Source organism: Stylophora pistillata, chromosome 2, assembly GCF_964205215.1.
Source record: "Stylophora pistillata chromosome 2, jaStyPist1.2, whole genome shotgun sequence".
Taxonomy (NCBI): domain Eukaryota; kingdom Metazoa; phylum Cnidaria; class Anthozoa; order Scleractinia; family Pocilloporidae; genus Stylophora; species Stylophora pistillata.
The window spans coordinates 29,414,053-29,434,815 of record NC_142520.1 but is presented as its reverse complement, the minus strand read 5'-3'; the positions used below and the strand labels follow the sequence as shown (position 1 = coordinate 29,434,815).

Here is a 20,763-nt window from a genome sequence, read left to right as displayed (position 1 = left end):
ATAGGCAGTTGATTGGTTTTTCATCGATTAATATAAAATCAAAGCTGATTCCTTCCCTTAAAACATTTCTCAAGTTTCTCATAGCTTTGTAAGCGTCACAAATCAAACGGCGTTCAGTTCTCCTTCAAGCCAAGACGTTGTTTCGATGGATCTCTCTGTTGTCGAGATCAATATCGAGAACTAAACTTTATTTCAAAGTGCTGTTGTATTACAAATCTGAACTGTTCGTGTTTTTGTTAGAATTGTTACAACTAACTGCCATCTTAGGGGTGAGGGAGCAATTCTATCTTCCATCGGACTGCAAGAGAGCATAAAACAGAACATTCAATCATCAATTCGAGCGATGAATTACTTGACGAAACTTGGTGCTTAATCTTCAAAAATCACACCACTGAACGAAAAGGCGTTGTAATACGATCAAAGATACCACCAAATACAAGAAAATTTTACATTGGATCCGAAGGCAACTTCTAATAAGCCTAATGAAGGTTTTTACCTACCTTATTTTTCATGCCTTGTCGTTAAGATATGTACACTGGAACCGGAACACTCACGATTGAATCGCACGTAAATGCTACACAGACCTCATATTTTTACTCCCCTCTTAAATTTTGTCGTTCTGCGGCAAGCCTCTATTAGTGCTACTGTAGAAGGACACTATAAAGCGTCGAAAAGAGCTAAGAAGGGAAAATGTATTGCGTCTCTTAGAGTATACGCCATCTTGGAATTTGCGTTTGATGTCACCAAATATCCAGTTTTGGCTTATGCGCACGCGTTTTGATAGCCAGGAGCATAAGCTTCTCAAAACACAAATGGCAGCTTCAACTGCACAGACTGCTGGTCAGAAATTAATCCCGTCTGGTAGTTGGCCCGTATCAAACATCACCCACTGATACCAAGTAGGGCCCGCCTTAATTGACATCTGATAGCACTTCAAACAGCTCAAGACCACAGACACTTTGGGATGACTATGTTTGAGTTTTTTATTAACAAGGTTACAAAGTCAGAAGTTATTCGTGTACTCAGCTAATCCTGATCAGTTGCTTAAATCAATTATTAATCTCTTGAACAAAATTGTTGAGATTACTGACATTTGAGACTCATTTGTACTAAACGGCTTTAGAACTGATCGAAACCCTCTCTAGATAAGGGTCCTCTATTAGGTAAAGTATAAAAGTGTAAGTTAACGAGCCATTATAGGGGCAAAACCTCCCCATTCAAACAAATATCACCTATCCAAGGCTTATTACATGTAGTCTGAAGGAAAAAAATTCAACTTTTGGCTAATTGGTGTCATACAAAAGGGGCCTAAGACATTTTTTTTCCCCGCTGGATTTTTATCAATCTCCTGTGCGTTTATGCTGCACAGGAACGTTAAATGACGTAATAGATTAGGAAGCGATTATTGATGTATGAGGAACAGGGCACGCGGCTACGTGTTTATTCGGGATATATATTGTCGACTAACATAGAAATTTTCATTGTTCAATTTACAGAGAGGAAAGGCAGGGGACGAGGATTGTCTGATATCATGAGTTGGCCTGAGGTTTTCTCATAGCTATTTAAACAACATCCTTAAATGCATTTACGAGCAAATTAAAGATATGATCCAATAAGTTCTTATGTTATTTCATCAGTAACTGTTTGAATAAGATATCCTGCTTCATATTGTCAGGCATCCAAAAATAACAGAGTGCATTCAGGAGGGGGGGGGGCATTGGGGCCTCTGGGAAACCGCAAAAGCAGGGGGAAAAACCTCCAAAACCGAAAAACCGACGAAAAAAGGCAACAAAACCGAAAACCGCACGCAGACCTGACAAAACCGCCACACTTTCACCTTTAAAGGGGTCAAAAAGGAAAAACCGGAAACCGCATCAGTGTCAGTTTCGTGAAAACTGAAAACTGAATGCAAAAACATGTAAATCCGCAAACCGCTATGAACATCAAAACCAAAAAACCGAACCTTTTTGGCCCAAAAACCGTAAAACCGATCCAAAAAACAGTCAAAACCGCAAAACCGAAAATCCCAAAGCCCCCCTCATTCAGTGTTGGTTGATTGCCAGGTCCACACGATTTCATTACTGATAACAGACTATAAAATGGCAAAACATAACAACATCTTAAAAGATAGGAATAATTACTATTTCATCATGAATTAAGCCTTTAATTCTCAGTAATGATCTAAAACTGAATTTCTCTTTATAATATCCACAAATTTCACGTTGAAAGGCAATGATTTAGGGCAGATCAAACCAAGTTTTCAGAAAGGACTGAATTATTAGATATGTATGAGCATGACAGGGCGGAAAATTGATATTTAAATTTTGGGTGTAAAATGGTTTAATCATCGCCGTCCTGTTCAACGCTTACGTTTTGGCGTGATTTTGGGTAATTTTAAAAGAGAACTGATTAATGCAGATTGTAAAAATATGGTTCATTCTTTACAGCTAAGAGTTGCTGCATGCTCAGCGCGTATATATCGAGTACGCTCTCCGAACTTCCTAACAGCATCCATAACTCTTATTTTATAACATAACGAACAAAACTTGTGCACGAAAACAGAGCTTTAGTGGACAAGTTTTTCCGGTTTACCAGGTAATTGCGAACTGCCTGAAGACTACAAAAAACGACCGGGAACTTCAAGTTTGCAGCTGAAGTGAAATAGCGCACATCATATACGCACGGCTGTACACCACTTCGCTGTATGAAAAATACTCCAGGTGTACACGATTCGAGGTGATATGTTGGGAAACTTAGTGATTGCTCACAGTAATCACATACTTTAGGATGTTTATCTTGTCACAAGCAAATAAACGGCGGAAAAAATTAAATTTTCCTTATTTTCTTTTAGATAAATATGCCATCTGTTTCTTTGTAATTGTGCTTTGTTCTCGATCGTTTCCACACTTGTCCACGAAAATAAACAGGCTTTTCACATTGATACCAGTATCGAGTGAACTCGTTATCATAACCGTTACAGACTAACGATATCCAAAGGAATTTTCAAAATACATTCAAATCCCCAACTAATGTCTCTATTTTTCAGAAATTGTTTGATAAAAAGCAAAACCGCACATGAGACAAAAAGGAACACGTCGCCGAAAGCTTTATTGTATTATCAATGTGGTCGTTTCAAGAAAATCAAAGCATAACCATAACAGAAACCACACAATGACATGAGACAAAAGAATGAAAGAAGTGTACCACTTATCTTCAGTTGTGGTCATTTGTTTTTTTTACAAGGGTTATGTCTTCACTCGGTCATGTGTAAGGCCTTCGAGTCAAATCGAGGCACCATACCTCGTCTGATGTTCGTCAATGTTTTTTACAAAGGTTATATCTTCGCTCCAAAAACTTAGTTATGTGTAAAGCCTTGGAGTCAATTCGAGTCATCTCAGTGTTGTTCTTCGGCTTTTTCATGTCGTCGCAGAATCCTCAGCGAAGTACCATTTCAGTTGCTTGAGTTAATTCGAGTTTCATCTGACGTTACATTTCATTTTTCCTCGCGTTTCTCTCTGAGTTCGTGGGCCGGCCTCCTCAGAAGCTGACGCTCCACAGCTTCTAGTATGGGTTTAGTGTCTACACTTTTAGTGCGTATTCATTTCGAGCGTTCTAACCGAAAACGAAATTCTCAAGCACGACATTATACTCACTCTCGCTAGCCACTGCTAGTGCTGAAGAGGACTTTGAACTTATGAAAAAAAAAAATACCAGTGGTGGTTACATAATAATGTGGCATCATCTCTTGTCTAACCGCAAATGTTGTAAAGCTTTGCATGAGCCAATTAAAATCCCAACAAGTCATTCTGGACAACTTGTTAAGGACGTAGTATGTAGTGAGAAGTGTAAAATAATTTGTGTTTTCTTTAAAAGAGAGTTAAGCCATTCAAATTTTAAAATATTCTTGAAATAGCACTCTTATTGAGCATAATTGAAGTCTGGAAAATTTCATGATAACTGAACAGTTGAAGCAAGTAAAACCTGCTTTTGCAAGATACACATCAAGTTTTGAAATAACTGGGTTTTTTGTCTGTCAAATGTGGCAAACTAGATTCATTAAATTTACTTCTGTATTGCATTTCAAATAACATCTCGTAACCCACGCATTTCCGCACGTAACTGAACGACAATCTCTTTTTAGAAGAGATTGCAAAGTTGGTTTGTTTGGACGGAAAAATGAAAGATGGCCATGGATAAATGAGACGCAACAACAAATGTTCAATAAATAGTAAATAATTTTGTTTGTTAAAATAGATGAGGCAAAATAGGTAACTTTAAGCTTAGTAGACATAGTACTACTAACTAACAACAGAAATCACCTATAATAATAATAATAATAATAATAATCTTTAGACAGGGTGCGTTCTCACAAAAAGTGGTTTTCAGAACGGCCCTGTATGAAATAAATGAATAAAGGAAAAATAAATACAAATTACAGACGTTGAGGAAATATATAAGCTAAAGGGATAGAACTGCTACATCACAATAATTAAGATTATGAAAAGAAGCGAAAAATTGGTAATTTACAAAATATTACGATAAAGACTGCACTTTCATTTTAAACAATAAAATTGATTTAGATTCCTGAATATCTGGGTTAAGATTGTTAAAATCATTTGATGCCTGATATGTTAGTTTTTGTTTTCTCCAGTTTGTTTTGGGAGCTGGAAGATGCAGTTTGTTACACTGGCGGGTATTACAATTATGAAAGGCAGTGTTATGCTTAAAATTAAAATCAAAGTCACTGATGTTATTCAAGCATCTAAAAATAAAAACGCATCGATGCATCTGTCGTCTTTGATCTAAACGCCTCCATTTTAAGGACTCAAGAGCATCGGTGGCGGAAGAATACTTGGCCTTGTCAAGAATGATTTTAGCTGCCTTGTTTTGTTGGGTTTGGAGATCGTTCATTAACGTAACATTGTTTTTGTCACCCCAAATAATGTCACCGTAGTCAAAAATTGGAAGAATTAGAGAATGGTAAAGTATCAACCGAGCGTGTAATGGTAAAAGATGCTTGATTCTTCTGACAAGTCCCAGTCGCTGATTTGTTTTGCTTATGATATTTTTAACGTGATCACCCCAGGATAGATCTTCGTTCAGTGTTACACCCAAGTATTTGAGAGAGCTAGCTTCTTCCAGCGGACTGTCGTTGATATGGATAGCGACAGTGCGTAACGACTTCAGACGGCGTTTACTCCCAAATAAAAGAAATCTAGATTTAGAACAAAGGCTGATAGTTTCGAAAGAAACTGTTTGGGGCTGCGTCGGTGGGAGTAACGAAATAATTTGGATATATCAACAAAAGTTGAAATGGTAAATTGGCCACCGTAATGATTACAAAAGCTGACGTTTCGAGCGTTAGCCCTTCGTCGTAGCGAATGATTCGCTCCGACGAAGGGCTAACGCTCGAAACTTCAGCTTTTGTAATCATTACGGTGGCCAATTTACCATTTCAACTTTTGTTGATATATCCAAATTAGATTTAGAACAGTTAAGAGTAAGGAGATTAGACTGTAGCCAAAGCGAAGCAGATTCGAGGTCCTTGTTTAGAAAGGTCTCCACGTCCTGAGTTGATTTGGCAGAATAATAGATTAAAGTATCATCAGCGTAGAGAATGATCTTACAATACTTGAGACATTGAGGTAGATCATTAACGTATATGATGAACAGGAGTGGTCCAAGTATGCTTCCTTGGGGCACCCCGACTGTGACTGGCCTCGGAGACGAGAGACAGTTTCCGATTGTGGTGACCTGCTCACGATCAGTTAGATAGGACTTAAACCAATCCATTGAATTTTGATTTAGACCTAGGAAGTGCAGTTTCTTTAGTAAAATCTGGTGATCGACCGTATCAAATGCCTTGCTAGGGTCAAGGAACGCAGCGCCTGTAATAAAGCCATTGCCTATGTTATCCAGGATATTCTCAGTCAGATGAGCAAGGGCCACCTCAGTTGAGAGGTTTGGGCGAAACCCAAACTGTTCAGGGGCCAAAAGGTTGTTCTACTTGAGGAAGGTAAACAGTTGACGGTGAACAGCTTTCTCGATGATCTTGCTTAGAACGGGTAAGATTGTAATAGGTCTGAAATTACCTGCGCTGGTTCGGTCACCAGATTTAAAAATTGGAACCACCTTTCCCCTTTTCTATATAGCCGGAAAAACAGCAGAAGAAAGCGAAGTTGTCGAAGTTGGGATTGCTTCAGATGAATTTTTTTTTTGCAGTGACGGCCGCCAGATTTTTTGAAGCCGAAGAGGAATTATCTAAGAATTGTCACAAAGCAGTGGAAATAAAAAAAAAAAAATTGAAAAAAAAAAGTACAGACAACAAGACCAGAACTTTTGAGCAGTGGTAGAAAGAGGAGACGAGATTAACGCTGCGAAGTGCGTTAATGAAGTGTACGTAATGAATGCACAACTTCGTTAATGAGATTAAATCTGTGTGTTCATTTCTCATGAAAAATTCATTGGATAAAACCATGCAAAGAAAAAAAAACAGATCTAGGACAAAAGCGATGACAACTCCTTCGAATGTTCTCGGCGTTCAATTCCGTGAGCTGAGCTGCCTCAATTTTTTTTTCTCACGAGGGTGCTCAGTAACTCTAGCTGCCTTAATTTTATCGAAAAAAATATGATCAATCAACTATATGTAAAAATGTATTGAATGCTCCTGATGGAAAGGGCTTAGTTCACCAGCTAAAGTCCCATCGGAAGCACCAGTCTGGGCTATAGCCAGAGATGCATACGTAAGTTCCTGTGATCCTGACTGATTAATACGCTTAACCAAAACATGGCAGTCAGACTGCTAAAGGAATCAGCGTCAGTTGCGCCGGAGAGACGCGAAACGCAAGAGCCCATTTTGGGATAATCGAGATAAGCCGAGGAAATTTATGTTCTGGTGGTTCAATTACTTTCGCCATCACTGTTCTGTTCACCTACCGCACCGTGCCCTTTGAATACAACTTTAATCAAAAGAAGTTTGCAAATTCTTGAGCAGGTAATTCTGTGCGACGAAACACAGTGCCTTGGGATTTCTGTTACTTAACTATAGTTAAAGGATACTGGTTAGGGAACCTGACAAACTTGTCAGTTTCTCATAAGTTTAACGGCTAGGTTTCCTAGACCTAACTGTGTACGACCTTCAATAGTAATCAACGGCAGTCGAACTGGCTGGCTTAGAATGAACACTTTCCATGAATTCGGTAAGTCAGAAAGTAAACTCACTAAGAAGGATGTACATGGTAAGAGGGCTCCCAAAATAAACTTGAGCTTCGTTGTTTGTGTCTTTTTTCGCTGGCCGATCTAACCAGCCAACTTTTCTTACTCTAATTGGACGGATGAGCAAGTTATGCCTCAGAGCTGTTAGTAAACACTCTATGAACTTGAGAAAAATTTATGATAGGGCCTCTTGAATTCACCTGGGAATTTTATAATTTCTGTTTAAAATCCAACATAGAAACGTTTGATGAAATTTGTGCAAAATGTATTCACCTTTCAGATGCCTCACCTGACCCCATTTTAGTTATCCGTCGATTGAGAAGATTATGTTCAAAATCATTTTTAATTATTTTTTAGTAGAGAAAAATGTTTATGGCAACCCTCTTCCTTCTCAAGGTGCAAACTTTGCCTCTAACCTATCTTGCTCAGTGGTAATACTGCGGACAGCAAAAGTTAACAAACCTCAAAATTCTAATCGATTGAAAATTGATGAGTGAATTGATTGACTAAAAAACTGAAGCAATTTGCTAAACAAAGCTTACCGTTTAGATTCTCTAATTCATTATGAAACTCTTGTTTTTACAAATGCATGGCATTCTCCGAAAGTAACAAAATGTTGCCAACCAGGGTTCCTATTGAGCTCTAAAATTCACAATAAGATAGTATTAGATTTCGATTTTTAAATTGTCCCAGCACTTTGCACAAGATTAATTCAAACTGAACTCAATCACTTAGAATTTAGGGAACTTCACCATACGTGTAACAAAAAAAAGGGCGAATTATATGGAATTACCTTAAAGTTATGTGAAATTTTTGTCTTCTGAAGGCAAAGTTCGATGACTTTCGAGTTCCTATAGGGCCTCATCTTCTGCTTCGTCTGACTCAACATTAATCAAGTAAAGCAATTATTTATTTGATTATTTGTGATCCCTGGTACTCATTTGTACTTGAGTGATGTGTGTCTTTTTATCAGATAAAAGAAAACTGAATTTACTTCCAAATGAAAACCGTAAATTTAACTTATGCATGAAAGTAGTGGTTGTGGATCATTAATCTGTGAATTCCTCTAGAAATGGGCAGTTGATTGGTTTTTAATCGATTAATATAAAATCAAAGCTGATTCCTACCCTTAAAACATTTCTCAAGTTTCTCATAGCTTTGTAAGCGTCACAAATCAAACGGCGTTCAGTTCTCCTTCAAGCCAAGACGTTGTTTCGATGGATCTCTCTGTTGTCGAGATCAATATCGAGAACTAAACTTTATTTCAAAGTGCTGTTGTATTACAAATCTGAACTGTTCGTGTTTTTGTTAGAATTGTTACAACTAACTGCCATCTTAGGGGTGAGGGAGCAATTCTATCTTCCATCGGACTGCAAGAGAGCATAAAACAGAACATTCAATCATCAATTCGAACGATGAATTACTTGACGAAACTTGGTGCTTAATCTTCAAAAATCACACCACTGAACGAAAAGGCGTTGTAATACGATCAAAGATACCACCAAATACAAGAAAATTTTACATTGGATCCGAAGGCAACTTCTAATAAGCCTAATGAAGGTTTTTACCTACCTTATTTTTCATGCCTTGTCGTTAAGATATGTACACTGGAACCGGAACACTCACGATTGAATCGCACGTAAATGCTACACAGACCTCATATTTTTACTCCCCTCTTAAATTTTGTCGTTCTGCGGCAAGCCTCTATTAGTGCTACTGTAGAAGGACACTATAAAGCGTCGAAAAGAGCTAAGAAGGGAAAATGTATTGCGTCTCTTAGAGTATACGCCATCTTGGAATTTGCGTTTGATGTCACCAAATATCCAGTTTTGGCTTATGCGCACGCGTTTTGATAGCCAGGAGCATAAGCTTCTCAAAACACAAATGGCAGCTTCAATTGCACAGACTGCTGGTCAGAAATTAATCCCGTCTGGTAGTTGGCCCGTATCAAACATCACCCACTGATACCAAGTAGGGCCCGCCTTAATTGACATCTGATAGCACTTCAAACAGCTCAAGACCACAGACACTTTGGGATGACTATGTTTGAGTTTTTTATTAACAAGGTTACAAAGTCAGAAGTTATTCGTGTACTCAGCTAATCCTGATCAATTATTTAATCAATTATTAATCAATTATTAAATCAATTCAATCAATTATTAAGTCAATTATTAATCTCTTGAACAAAATTGTTGAGATTACTGACATTTGAGACTCATTTGTACTAAATGGCTTTAGAACTGATCGAAACCCTCTCTAGATAAGGGTCCTCTATTAGGTAAAGTATAAAAGTGTAAGTTAACGAGCCATTGTAGGGGCAAAACCTCCCCATTGAAACAAATATCACCTATCCAAGGCTTATTACATGTAGTCTGAAGGAAAAAAATTCAACTTTTGGCTAATTGGTGTCATACAAAAGGGGCCTAAGACATTTTTTTTCCCCGCTGGATTTTTATCAATCCCCTGTGCGTTTATGCTGCACAGGAACGTTAAATGACGTAATAGATTAGGAATCGATTATTGATGTATGAGGAACAGGGCACGCGGCTACGTGTTTACTCGGGATATATATTGTCGACTAACATAGAAATTTTCATTGTTCAATTTACAGAGAGGAAAGGCAGGGGACGACGATTGTCTGATATCATGAGTTGGCCTGAGGTTTTCTCATAGCTATTTAAACAACATCCTTAAATGCATTTACGAGCAAATTAAAGATATGATCCAATAAGTTCTTATGTTATTTCATCAGTAACTGTTTGAATAAGATATCCTGCTTCATATTGTCAGGCATCCAAAAATAACAGAGTGCATTCAGGAGGGGGGGGGGCATTGGGGCCTCTGGGAAACCGCAAAAGCAGGGGGAAAAACCTCCAAAACCGAAAAACCGACGAAAAAAGGCAACAAAACCGAAAACCGCACGCAGACCTGACAAAACCGCCACACTTTCACCTTTAAAGGGGTCAAAAAGGAAAAACCGGAAACCGCATCAGTGTCAGTTTCGTGAAAACTGAAAACTGAATGCAAAAACATGTAAATCCGCAAACCGCTATGAACATCAAAACCAAAAAACCGAACCTTTTTGGCCCAAAAACCGTAAAACCGATCCAAAAAACAGTCAAAACCGCAAAACCGAAAATCCCAAAGCCCCCCTCATTCAGTGTTGGTTGATTGCCAGGTCCACACGATTTCATTACTGATAACAGACTATAAAATGGCAAAACATAACAACATCTTAAAAGATAGGAATAATTACTATTTCATCATGAATTAAGCCTTTAATTCTCAGTAATGATCTAAAACTGAATTTCTCTTTATAATATTCACAAATTTCACGTTGAAAGGCAATGATTTAGGGCAGATCAAACCAAGTTTTCAGAAAGGACTGAATTATTAGATATGTATGAGCATGACAGGGCGGAAAATTGATATTTAAATTTTGGGTGTAAAATGGTTTAATCATCGCCGTCCTGTTCAACGCTTACGTTTTGGCGTGATTTTGGGTAATTTTAAAAGAGAACTGATTAATGCAGATTGTAAAAATATGGTTCATTCTTTACAGCTAAGAGTTGCTGCATGCTCAGCGCGTATATATCGAGTACGCTCTCCGAACTTCCTAACAGCATCCATAACTCTTATTTTATAACATAACGAACAAAACTTGTGCACGAAAACAGAGCTTTAGTGGACAAGTTTTTCCGGTTTACCAGGTAATTGCGAACTGCCTGAAGACTACAAAAAACGACCGGGAACTTCAAGTTTGCAGCTGAAGTGAAATAGCGCACATCATATACGCACGGCTGTACACCACTTCGCTGTATGAAAAATACTCTAGGTGTACACGATTCGAGGTGATATGTTGGGAAACTTAGTGATTGCTCACAGTAATCACATACTTTAGGATGTTTATCTTGTCACAAGCAAATAAACGGCGGAAAAAATTAAATTTTCCTTATTTTCTTTTAGATAAATATGCCATCTGTTTCTTTGTAATTGTGCTTTGTTCTCGATCGTTTCCACACTTGTCCACGAAAATAAACAGGCTTTTCACATTGATACCAGTATCGAGTGAACTCGTTATCATAACCGTTACAGACTAACGATATCCAAAGGAATTTTCAAAATACATTCAAATCCCCAACTAATGTCTCTATTTTTCAGAAATTGTTTGATAAAAAGCAAAACCGCACATGAGACAAAAAGGAACACGTCGCCGAAAGCTTTATTGTATTATCAATGTGGTCGTTTCAAGAAAATCAAAGCATAACCATAACAGAAACCACACAATGACATGAGACAAAAGAATGAAAGAAGTGTACCACTTATCTTCAGTTGTGGTCATTTGTTTTTTTTACAAGGGTTATGTCTTCACTCGGTCATGTGTAAGGCCTTCGAGTCAAATCGAGGCACCATACCTCGTCTGCTGATCGTCAATGTTTTTTACAAAGGTTATATCTTCGCTCCAAAAACTTAGTTATGTGTAAAGCCTTTGAGTCAATTCGAGTCATCTCAGTGTTGTTCGTCGGCTTTTTCATGTCGTCGCAGAATCCTTAGCGAAGTACCATTTCAGTTGCTTGAGTTAATTCGAGTTTCATCTGCGGTTACCTTTCAGTTTTCCTCGCGTTTCTCTCTGAGTTCGTGGACCGGCCTCCTCAGAAGCTGACGCTCCACAGCTTCTAGTATGGGTCTAGTGTCTACATTTTTAGTGCGTATTCATTTCGAGCGTTCTAACCGAAAACGAAATTCTCAAGCACGACATTATACTCACTCTCGCTAGCCACTGCTAGTGCTGAAGAGGACTTTGAACTTATGAAAAAAAAAAATACCAGTGGTGGTTACATAATAATGTGGCATCATCTCTTGTCTAACCGCAAATGTTGTAAAGCTTTGCATGAGCCAATTAAAATCCCAACAAGTCATTCTGGATAACTTGTTAAGGACGTAGTATGTAGTGAGAAGTGTAAAATAATTTGTGTTTTCTTTAAAAGAGAGTTAAGCCATTCAAATTTTAAAATATTCTTGAAATAGCACTCTTATTGAGCATAATTGAAGTCTGGAAAATTTCATGATAACTGAACAGTTGAAGCAAGTAAAACCTGCTTTTTCAAGATACACATCAAGTTTTGAAATAACTGGGTTTTTTGTCTGTCAAATGTGGCAAACTAGATTCATCAAATTTACTTCTGTATTGCATTTCAAATAACATCTCGTAGCCCACGCATTTCCGCACGTAACTGAACGACAATCTCTTTTTAGAAGAGATTGCAAAGTTGGTTTGTTTGGACGGAAAAATGAAAGATGGCCATGGATAAATGAGACGCAACAACAAATGTTCAATAAATAGTAAATAATTTTGTTTGTTAAAATAGATGAGGCAAAATAGGTAACTTTAAGCTTAGTAGACATAGTACCACTAGCTAACAACAGAAATCACCTATAATAATAATAATAATAATAATAATCTTTAGACAGGGTGCGTTCTCACAAAAAGTGGTTTTCAGAACGGCCCTGTATGAAATAAATTAATAAAGGAAAAACAAAATACAAATTACAGACGTTGAGGAAATATATAAGCTAAAGGGATAGAACTGCTACATCACAATAATTAAGATTATGAAAAGAAGCGAAAAATTGGTAATTTACAAAATATTACGATAAAGACTGCACTTTCATTTTAAACAATAAAATTGATTTAGATTCCTGAATATCTGGGTTAAGATTGTTAAAATCATTTGATGCCTGATATGTTAGTTTTTATTTTCCCCAGTTTGTTTTGGGAGCTGGAAGATGCAGTTTGTTACACTGGCGGGTATTATAATTATGAAAGGCAGTGTTATGCTTAAAATTAAAATCAAAGTCAATGATGTTATTCAAGCATCTAAAAATAAAAACGCATCGGTGCATCTGTCGTCTTCGATCTAAACGCCTCCATTTTAAGGACTCAAGAGCATCGGTGGCGGAAAAATACTTGGCCTTGTCAAGAATGATTTTAGCTGCCTTGTTTTGTTGGGTTTGGAGATCGTTCATTAATGTAACATTGTTTTTGTCACCCCAAATAATGTCACCGTAGTCAAAAATTGGAAGAATTAGAGAATGGTAAAGTATCAACCGAGCGTGTAATGGTAAAAGATGCTTGATTCTTCTGACAAGTCCCAGTCGCTGATTTGTTTTGCTTATGATATTTTTAACGTGATCACCCCAGGATAGATCTTCGTTCAGTGTTACACCCAAGTATTTGAGAGAGCTAGCTTCTTCCAGCGGACTGTCGTTGATATGGATAGCGACAGTGCGTAACGACTTCAGACGGCGTTTACCCCCAAATAAAAGAAATCTAGATTTAGAACAGTTAAGAGTAAGGAGATTAGACTGTAGCCAAAGCGAAGCAGATTCGAGGTCCTTGTTTAGAAAGGTCTCCACGTCCTGAGTTGATTTGGCAGAATAATAGATTAAAGTATCATCAGCGTAGAGAATGATCTTACAATACTTGAGACATTGAGGTAGATCATTAACGTATATGATGAACAGGAGTGGTCCAAGTATGCTTCCTTGGGGCACCCCGACTGTGACTGGCCTCGGAGACGAGAGACAGTTTCCGATTGTGGTGACCTGCTCACGATCAGTTAGATAGGACTTAAACCAATCCATTGAATTTTGATTTAGACCTAGGAAGTGCAGTTTCTTTAGTAAAATCTGGTGATCGACTGTATCAAATGCCTTGCTAAGGTCAAGGAACGCAGCGCCTGTAATAAAGCCATTGTCCATGTTATCCAGGATATTCTCAGTGAGATGAGCAAGGGCCACCTCAGTTGAGAGGTTTGGGCGAAACCCAAACTGTTCAGGGGCCAAAAGGTTGTTCTCCTTGAGGAAGGTAAACAGTTGACGGTGAACAGCTTTCTCGAGGATCTTGCTTCGAACGGGTAAGATTGTAATGGGTCTGAAATTACCTGCGCTGGTTCGGTCACCAGACTTAAAAATTGGAACCACCTTTCCCTTTTTCCATATAGCCGGAAAAACAGCAGAAGAAAGCGATTTATTCAACAAAAAGGTAAGGCACGGTATGATGACATCAGCAGAATCTTTAAGAAGGCGGGCGCCGATCTTATCGAGTCCAATTGCCTTTTTAATTCTTAGAGAGCTTAGGTATTTCCGCACGAAACTTTGTTTTATGTCAGAGAAGTTGAAAACTGAAGGTGATGAGGTAACCTAGGAAGGGTACTGACAGGTGGTGCATCGATCTCCTATAACGTTGGCTAGACGTGTCCCGATAGATGTAAAATAATCGTTAAGGACATTTGCAATTGAAGAAGGATTGTTATGCAAAACCTCGTCAGAAGAGATACACGTAGGACCGCTCCCAGATTTATTTTCGCGGTTTGTAATTTCATTTAGGGTTTTCCAGAGACCAGCACTATTGTCTTTGTTATTGTTGATACATTCTTGGAAATAATTAGACTTGGCTTGTTTCACTTCTTCGTTTGTTTTGTTCCTGACTTTGCGATATGTAGACCAAACAGCAGCAGAATTTGATTTCAGTGCTTTCTTATGGAATCGATCTCGATCTTGCATTAGTTTAGAGAGCTCGGGCGTCATCCACGGGGTCTTTAGGCCTTTAACTCTTTGAATTTTTATGGGAGCGTGTTAGTCAGCTATGCTGGAGTAGATTGTACACCATGTATTTACAGCAGTATTGACATCATTTGCGTTGTAAACGGGAGACCAGTCTCTTGATCTAAGATCTTGAAGGAAGCGTTCTTTATCATAGTGTTTAAATGAACGATATTCAATAACACGCGGAGGAGCCTTGGGAACACCTGCTTTTAAGGTGCAAAACACCAGGGAATGATCACTCAGAGCCAAGTGAATCACACCATTGTTAACAACGTGATGGCTGTTATTCACAAAGATGAGATCAATCAATGATGAGTTGTTGGCGGTTACTCTCGTGGGAGAATGAATAAGTTGGTCCAGGTTATGCAAATTTGCTAAGGTCTCCAACTTTGAATTCAAGCATGAATTTGACTTTTGTTTGCCAGAGTAATCAACATTAAAATCCCCTAGAAGAACAAGTTCAGCTTCATTTGGGAGCTTTGATAATGTAGCTTTCAAGTCGTCAATAAAATTGGGCAGTGATGTATCAGGGGCTCTATAAATAGAGCATACGAAGAGTTTCTTGGTGTTCGGTCGGGTGATTTCAATCCAGCAGTTTTCGAGTGAAGTTTCGTTCAGATCAGGACGAGGATGAAAGGGAATGCCATCCCGCACATATACTGCCGTGCCACCACCTTGCTTATCTGTGCGATCTTGTCGAAAAACAGAATACCCTGGAATATGTAGCTCTTGATCTAGTATCGAGGCATTAAGCCATGTTTCTGAAATCGTAAAGATGTCAAGTGGTCAATTCTTTAACAAGATACGGATATCATCCAACTTTGGAAGTAGGCTTCTGACACCTAAAAATTAAAACTTAAAGTAACAATTGAAATAATTTAATAATACGTAAATAGCAGAGCAATAGGATTGTCCTCAATGTTCAATTTCATCAGGTAATGAATACCATGCAATTACAGTTCTATTTCTAAAGGTTTTACGTCCCAGATCAGCTCTAGTCTAGTTACTATAATGTTGAATGGTTTCAAAAGATTAAAATAATATAATCCGAATAAAAAAGGTTTTCCTAATAAGCAACAGTAAGAAGTGGAAAACAATTAAGGTACATCAGGCGCTGCCATTGTGCTTTTATAAGTATAGTTTCATCTGAATTGCCTCTCGGTAAGTTGAATCGTTGAATTGATGTTGCAGTTCAGAGGTGGATCAGCACTAAATCCTTCATAAAATCCTTTTAGCAGGAGGCTTCGTACACATCGAATCCACATAACACTCCTTTTCCCTGACTTATTCCTATCTGTAATTTATTTTGTTGACTTACTCGCACAGTACGTGATCCGCAAAATAATTTGATTTCGTTGCTATCCTTGGTGTCCTTCTTGCGGTTTAACATTTGACGTTACTATTCGCGCAAGTGCTTAAAGATTAAATCCACCTGGTTAAAATTAAAAAAAAAAATTCGTCAGCCATATGACAACGAGTTCAACAAAGTCATTTTTGATTGTATTGATAAATAACCCTCTCTTCCCGAGCCTTCTCGGAGGCGTTTGAAGTATTCGAGATCATGCCAATGAGACATTTCCTACATTTCCTGGAAATTTTTGTTGTTTTCGGACAGATCTTAATATCAATCGACTTCGATTCTCAGAGTTGAGGAGTAGGTTACATCGATGAATCGAAATGAAAAATTTACAGATTACACGTAAATGTACTTTACAATAATTAATGTCAATATGCTTGTTGTATGCAGCAAGTGTAAGTTGTCAGTCAACATCAGTCCAATTTTTTTCTTATTCACTTCACAGTATAGAAACAAATGCTTAGTTCAATGCGACACTCCTTCACTTTTTCTTTTTTACAATACGGATTGTGTGATGATAAGTGCTGAAGTGACAATTTAAGAAACATCACTGAATTACGTGCGCGCATTGCTTTTTTTTAAAAAAATAAGAACTTACTGATCAACTGAAATCTATCTACACACAATGAACTCTTTTATAGTTACTTCTGCTGCATATACAACACGCGACATAGGAGTAAGGTTGTAGTGATGTAAGGGGAGGGAGATATGCAAGTGTCGTTTTTATTGGAGAAGTTTGTATCAACCATTATTTCAAAGACTGTAAAGTAAGTTTACTCTTGATACAAGAAAGTGTCAAAATATCCGTCTCCAAAAACCACAATTTCCATTTTCAAACAAGTTGGTTGTTTATAACACCTGTGACAGCTTGAAAGCACACCTACAACGTTTGGAAATGCGCAGACATTTGAACTCTGTGTTCATCTCGCCATTTTTTTTCTTACAAGGGAAAATAATTCATGCATGTACAAATGAGGAAGCAACCAGGCTACCATGATCGCGTTCTTTGGGAAGAAAAATTTCGAAGAACATTTCTTCCAGTTACTGGGGTGTACTTAAAAGATTCCCTTTGTTCATCTCCTTAAACGAGTTGAGATTCCCCACTGAAATGAAAGGAAGACCAAATTTGTACCACTGACCCTGCCAGCTCTTGAGCTCTTTTGAAGGGAGCCACGTGTTTATTGCTAAAAATGACAAATTTCTGAGAAGAATTTGCAAACGCCATTTTTATCACTTTATTGGTCAGATGTTTCCCATAGGAAATGGTTTGTAAACAAGGCTAACACATATCCAGAAGATGTGTCCGGTCATTAACTGTTAGGTTATATTGAGTTTTCAGTTGAACTACCTTAAAGGCTTTCAGTAACTTGCTAGAACTCTGCAAAATTCATTTTTCAATAATCGATTCTGGATTAAATTACCAGAGGGATATATAAACTAGGATAAATTATCAAGTTTTTTTACTATGCCTGTCTAAAACCGCACGGTATAACATAAAATTATGAAAGGTAAGAAAATCTTCAGCTCAAAGGGCTATGAGGGACAGAGTAAAAGATTTCTGCTAAAATCACAATTACAAATAGTGCAGCTTGCTACACAGTATAAACTATTCATAGTACTCTGACGCCATACAAGCAAATGACCCTTATCGTAAATCTCGTTTTAATACTGAACTACATGTGCTTTCCTCTTGGAAAGCGGTCGATGAGTGTCTTTCTAAGCACTCGCAAGTTCAAAATTTGACAAAATAGATATAGAATATAGCATAAATCACAAACATAGGTTAACTGTGTCACTGAAACCTACAAGCGATGCAATCATGAATCTAGTAGACTAACAATGAAAGTGTTTTTCTCAATGAAATTGCCTTGGCAATAATAAGGTCGGACTATTCATTTATGATGAGAGGAAAAGCTTTCTCAACTTGAACATTTTCGATTGTCTTGACTCTATTGCTTGCAGTCGTCTATTTTCTTCTAACTGCAGACTGTGACTGAATATATATCTGGACAATCTTTGCAGTTGCCTGGACTTCCTCGCTGCTCTACCCCGAGTGTCAAGCCACATTGCTCACAAAGGGATCTGCACTGACGTATTTTTCTGCCGCAGACCCTTCCTCTCAGACCAGGAGAGCCAGCAGTCACATTACGCACGCAGTAATCAGGCGACAGATCCCGATAACTCAGTTGTAGATTTCCCTGGGAAGTGGAGTTGACCTGCTGAGTGTTGTTGATGGTAGAATGATATTTGTTTTTCAGTTCGTTTGCAACTTGCTGCCAAATATTACATTTTTCAGGCAAACTACCACGACAATTGCGATACTCTCCCTTGAAAACCTGTTTGGGAATGAAAAATACTGAATAATCAGCGTGCTTTTTTTTTTTTTTTTTTAAGAAAGAAACCATAGCTAAGTACCAAGCCTCGCTGCACTGGGAGCCGCATGGTAACGTTTACAAAGTTTCGTCAAAAGCTAAGAGTGTTATGCGGTTGTCACTGCAGGAATGTGCTATTGCGGAATAAGGATAAAAACAATTATTTATGCCACTCATATTGATAACGCAACGCCAAGTTAACACACTATTCTATGGTTTCGGTCCAAGAAAAAGACCCTAGTATCCATAGTAAAACTGTATATCCTGTTTGACGGCTTACAACCCTTCGGGAAAAATTAGGTCCTCCTCCCTTAAAGAATTTCAGATGATTGGAATTACAATGTTCAATTGGTGAAATTTCCCAGAGAGAATAAAAGAGGAATTGATGTTTGAAGAGGCATCACCTACATACATACATACATACTTTATTTAAAGTATCAAAGAAATAAACAACACAAATAATACCCTAAAAAGGAGGTTTCAGAGGTTAACCCTATGTAATAAGACTTCCAAAGAAATAAAATTCAAAAACGTATGCTTATAATAAAATCTATCGATTCCTTGTAGGTAGATGTAGGATTATTTTCCCATGGTAGAAAGAGATAAACAGATACCTATTTCTATATAATTTAGGCGCAAAATTGACAGATGAGTCAGCAAACAATATTGAATACAATATATACGATTAGGTAAAATAGGAAAACATCATTTACCTCTATCCCCACCATCTGATTACTTATTTCAATTTGTCTTCGTTCGTAGTTCCCTTGCCGTCGAGTTCTTAGTATACTCTTGGTCTCTGTCACGGCAAACGTCAGGCTGTTCTTGCATTCATGAGATCCCCTTGATCTTCCGTTACAGCTACATTCGATGATTTCATTTGCAGCACATTGAGAAATGATTTCTTGTAGGATGCCGGCAGTTGTGATTGCATGTATAACTGCTGTCTCTCTATTGGCTATAACAGAAAGATATCGGCTGTTTAAAAGATACAAGCTCAGTAGCTAAAGACATTTAAAGAAAAGGAATATATATATATATTAAGTATAATTTCAGAGCTGAGCAAAGAGTTTCCAGCAATCTGATTGGTCAAGCGGTCCCTTATATGACGCTATATAAACTGCTCTACGCGGTTTATATAAAATGTTAAAATAAAATGTTAATAAATGTTACTAAAGTGTTATGATTTTAGAAATTTCTCTGTTGTTCAGCTCTGAAATTATAATAAAACAATTATTCCCCTCAGGTTCGGTGAATATTGTCGAATAATCCCTCGACTTCGTCTGGGGATTATTCGACGATATTCACCTCGCCTTCGGCGAACAATTGTTAAATATATCTTATTTGACGTTTTATTGTGTGGATGATTACCGAGTATTTTTACGAGTTGTGCCGTATTTTGACGAGCCCTTACGGCGAGTCAAAATACAAATAACGTTGCTTGTACTCTACGAAGCACAGTTGGATGGTAAAATACCTGTATGAAAATACGTAATTCTCTAAATTACTTTTAAAAATCATAATTCCAGTCTAGGCAGCCATTTCGATTATTAGTATAATCATTAACACCATAACCGTTGTTACTATTATTGTTGTTATTACTATTTTGACGATCAAAGGATAACGACAAAAATCCCGAAATAGAAAAACCTTGAACATCCCTTAATTATTGAGTCATGCTAGAAGCAGAGACAAGTTACTTGGTCTGATGCATGAAATGATTAAAAGAACTTTTACCTGGTAATTCTCTAGTTATGTTTTCGTAATAAAAACTGCAGTCCCATAGCTCGTCTTTAAATTGCTTTCGGCATTCCTTTAGACCCCTGCCAAATCCAGCTCTCTTGACTTTTATTCTTTTGGAAGCATCCTGAGTTAAAACAAGAAGAGAAAAACATACATAAATACACAACAGGCTGACAATGGTCTTCAGTCCATCATAGAAATTAAACCATTCCAATCGCCAGACATTCCTTTCGTCTTTTGTTATGAGGAGGCCAACTCTTTAATAGAGTAGAAATTACAAATTGAAAGTGACAAACCTTTATGGATCTAATGAGGGTCGACCCTGGGTCAGCTCTGCCGAATAAAGGGGAAAATGTTACTTTGACAAGGAACATGTAAACAAACTAAGAGTGATGTTTATTATAGAGACTTAAGTTAACTTTGTGATTCCTGAAACAATTCTCAGTTTCCAGGAAACAGTTGGACCGC

The 20,763-nt window shown here is 37.7% G+C and overlaps 2 protein-coding genes and 2 long non-coding RNA genes across 9 annotated transcripts in view; 1 reads left to right on the top strand and 3 right to left on the bottom strand.

Annotated features, from left to right (window-relative positions):
- Positions 1-20,763, top strand: part of LOC148738252 (uncharacterized) — a 72,539-nt gene that overhangs the window by 16,010 nt on the left and 35,766 nt on the right. For 2 of the 4 annotated variants that reach the window (XR_015997050.1, XR_015997048.1), the window contains exon 1: positions 6,027-6,396. The exons of the other annotated variants lie outside the window; for them this stretch is intronic. The gene's annotated coding sequence lies outside the window, so the exon portion shown is untranslated. Of the gene's footprint in view, positions 1-6,026; positions 6,397-20,763 lie in introns of those variants that run through there. 4 annotated transcript variants of the gene reach the window in all.
- Positions 174-5,384, bottom strand: LOC148738253 (uncharacterized). Its single transcript, XR_015997054.1, has 2 exons — positions 501-5,384; positions 174-298 (listed from the first exon to the last, which is right to left on the bottom strand). It is a non-coding gene; the product is annotated as an uncharacterized LOC148738253 (long non-coding RNA).
- On the bottom strand, positions 8,108-12,309 carry LOC111325735 (uncharacterized). Its single transcript, XR_002694367.2, has 2 exons — positions 8,788-12,309; positions 8,108-8,585 (listed from the first exon to the last, which is right to left on the bottom strand). It is a non-coding gene; the product is annotated as an uncharacterized LOC111325735 (long non-coding RNA).
- LOC111343280 (protein Wnt-8b) overlaps positions 17,392-20,763 on the bottom strand; it is a 50,186-nt gene continuing 46,814 nt past the window's right edge. For all 3 annotated transcript variants that reach the window (XM_088750336.1, XM_088750338.1, XM_088750337.1), the window contains 4 exons: positions 20,592-20,628; positions 20,290-20,419; positions 19,266-19,510; positions 17,392-18,516 (listed from right to left, as the gene is read on the bottom strand). In XM_088750336.1, coding sequence (XP_088606462.1) covers positions 18,157-18,516; positions 19,266-19,510; positions 20,290-20,419; positions 20,592-20,628 — 772 coding nt within the window. In that variant the 3' untranslated portion in view covers positions 17,392-18,156. The remainder of the gene's footprint in view (positions 18,517-19,265; positions 19,511-20,289; positions 20,420-20,591; positions 20,629-20,763) is intronic.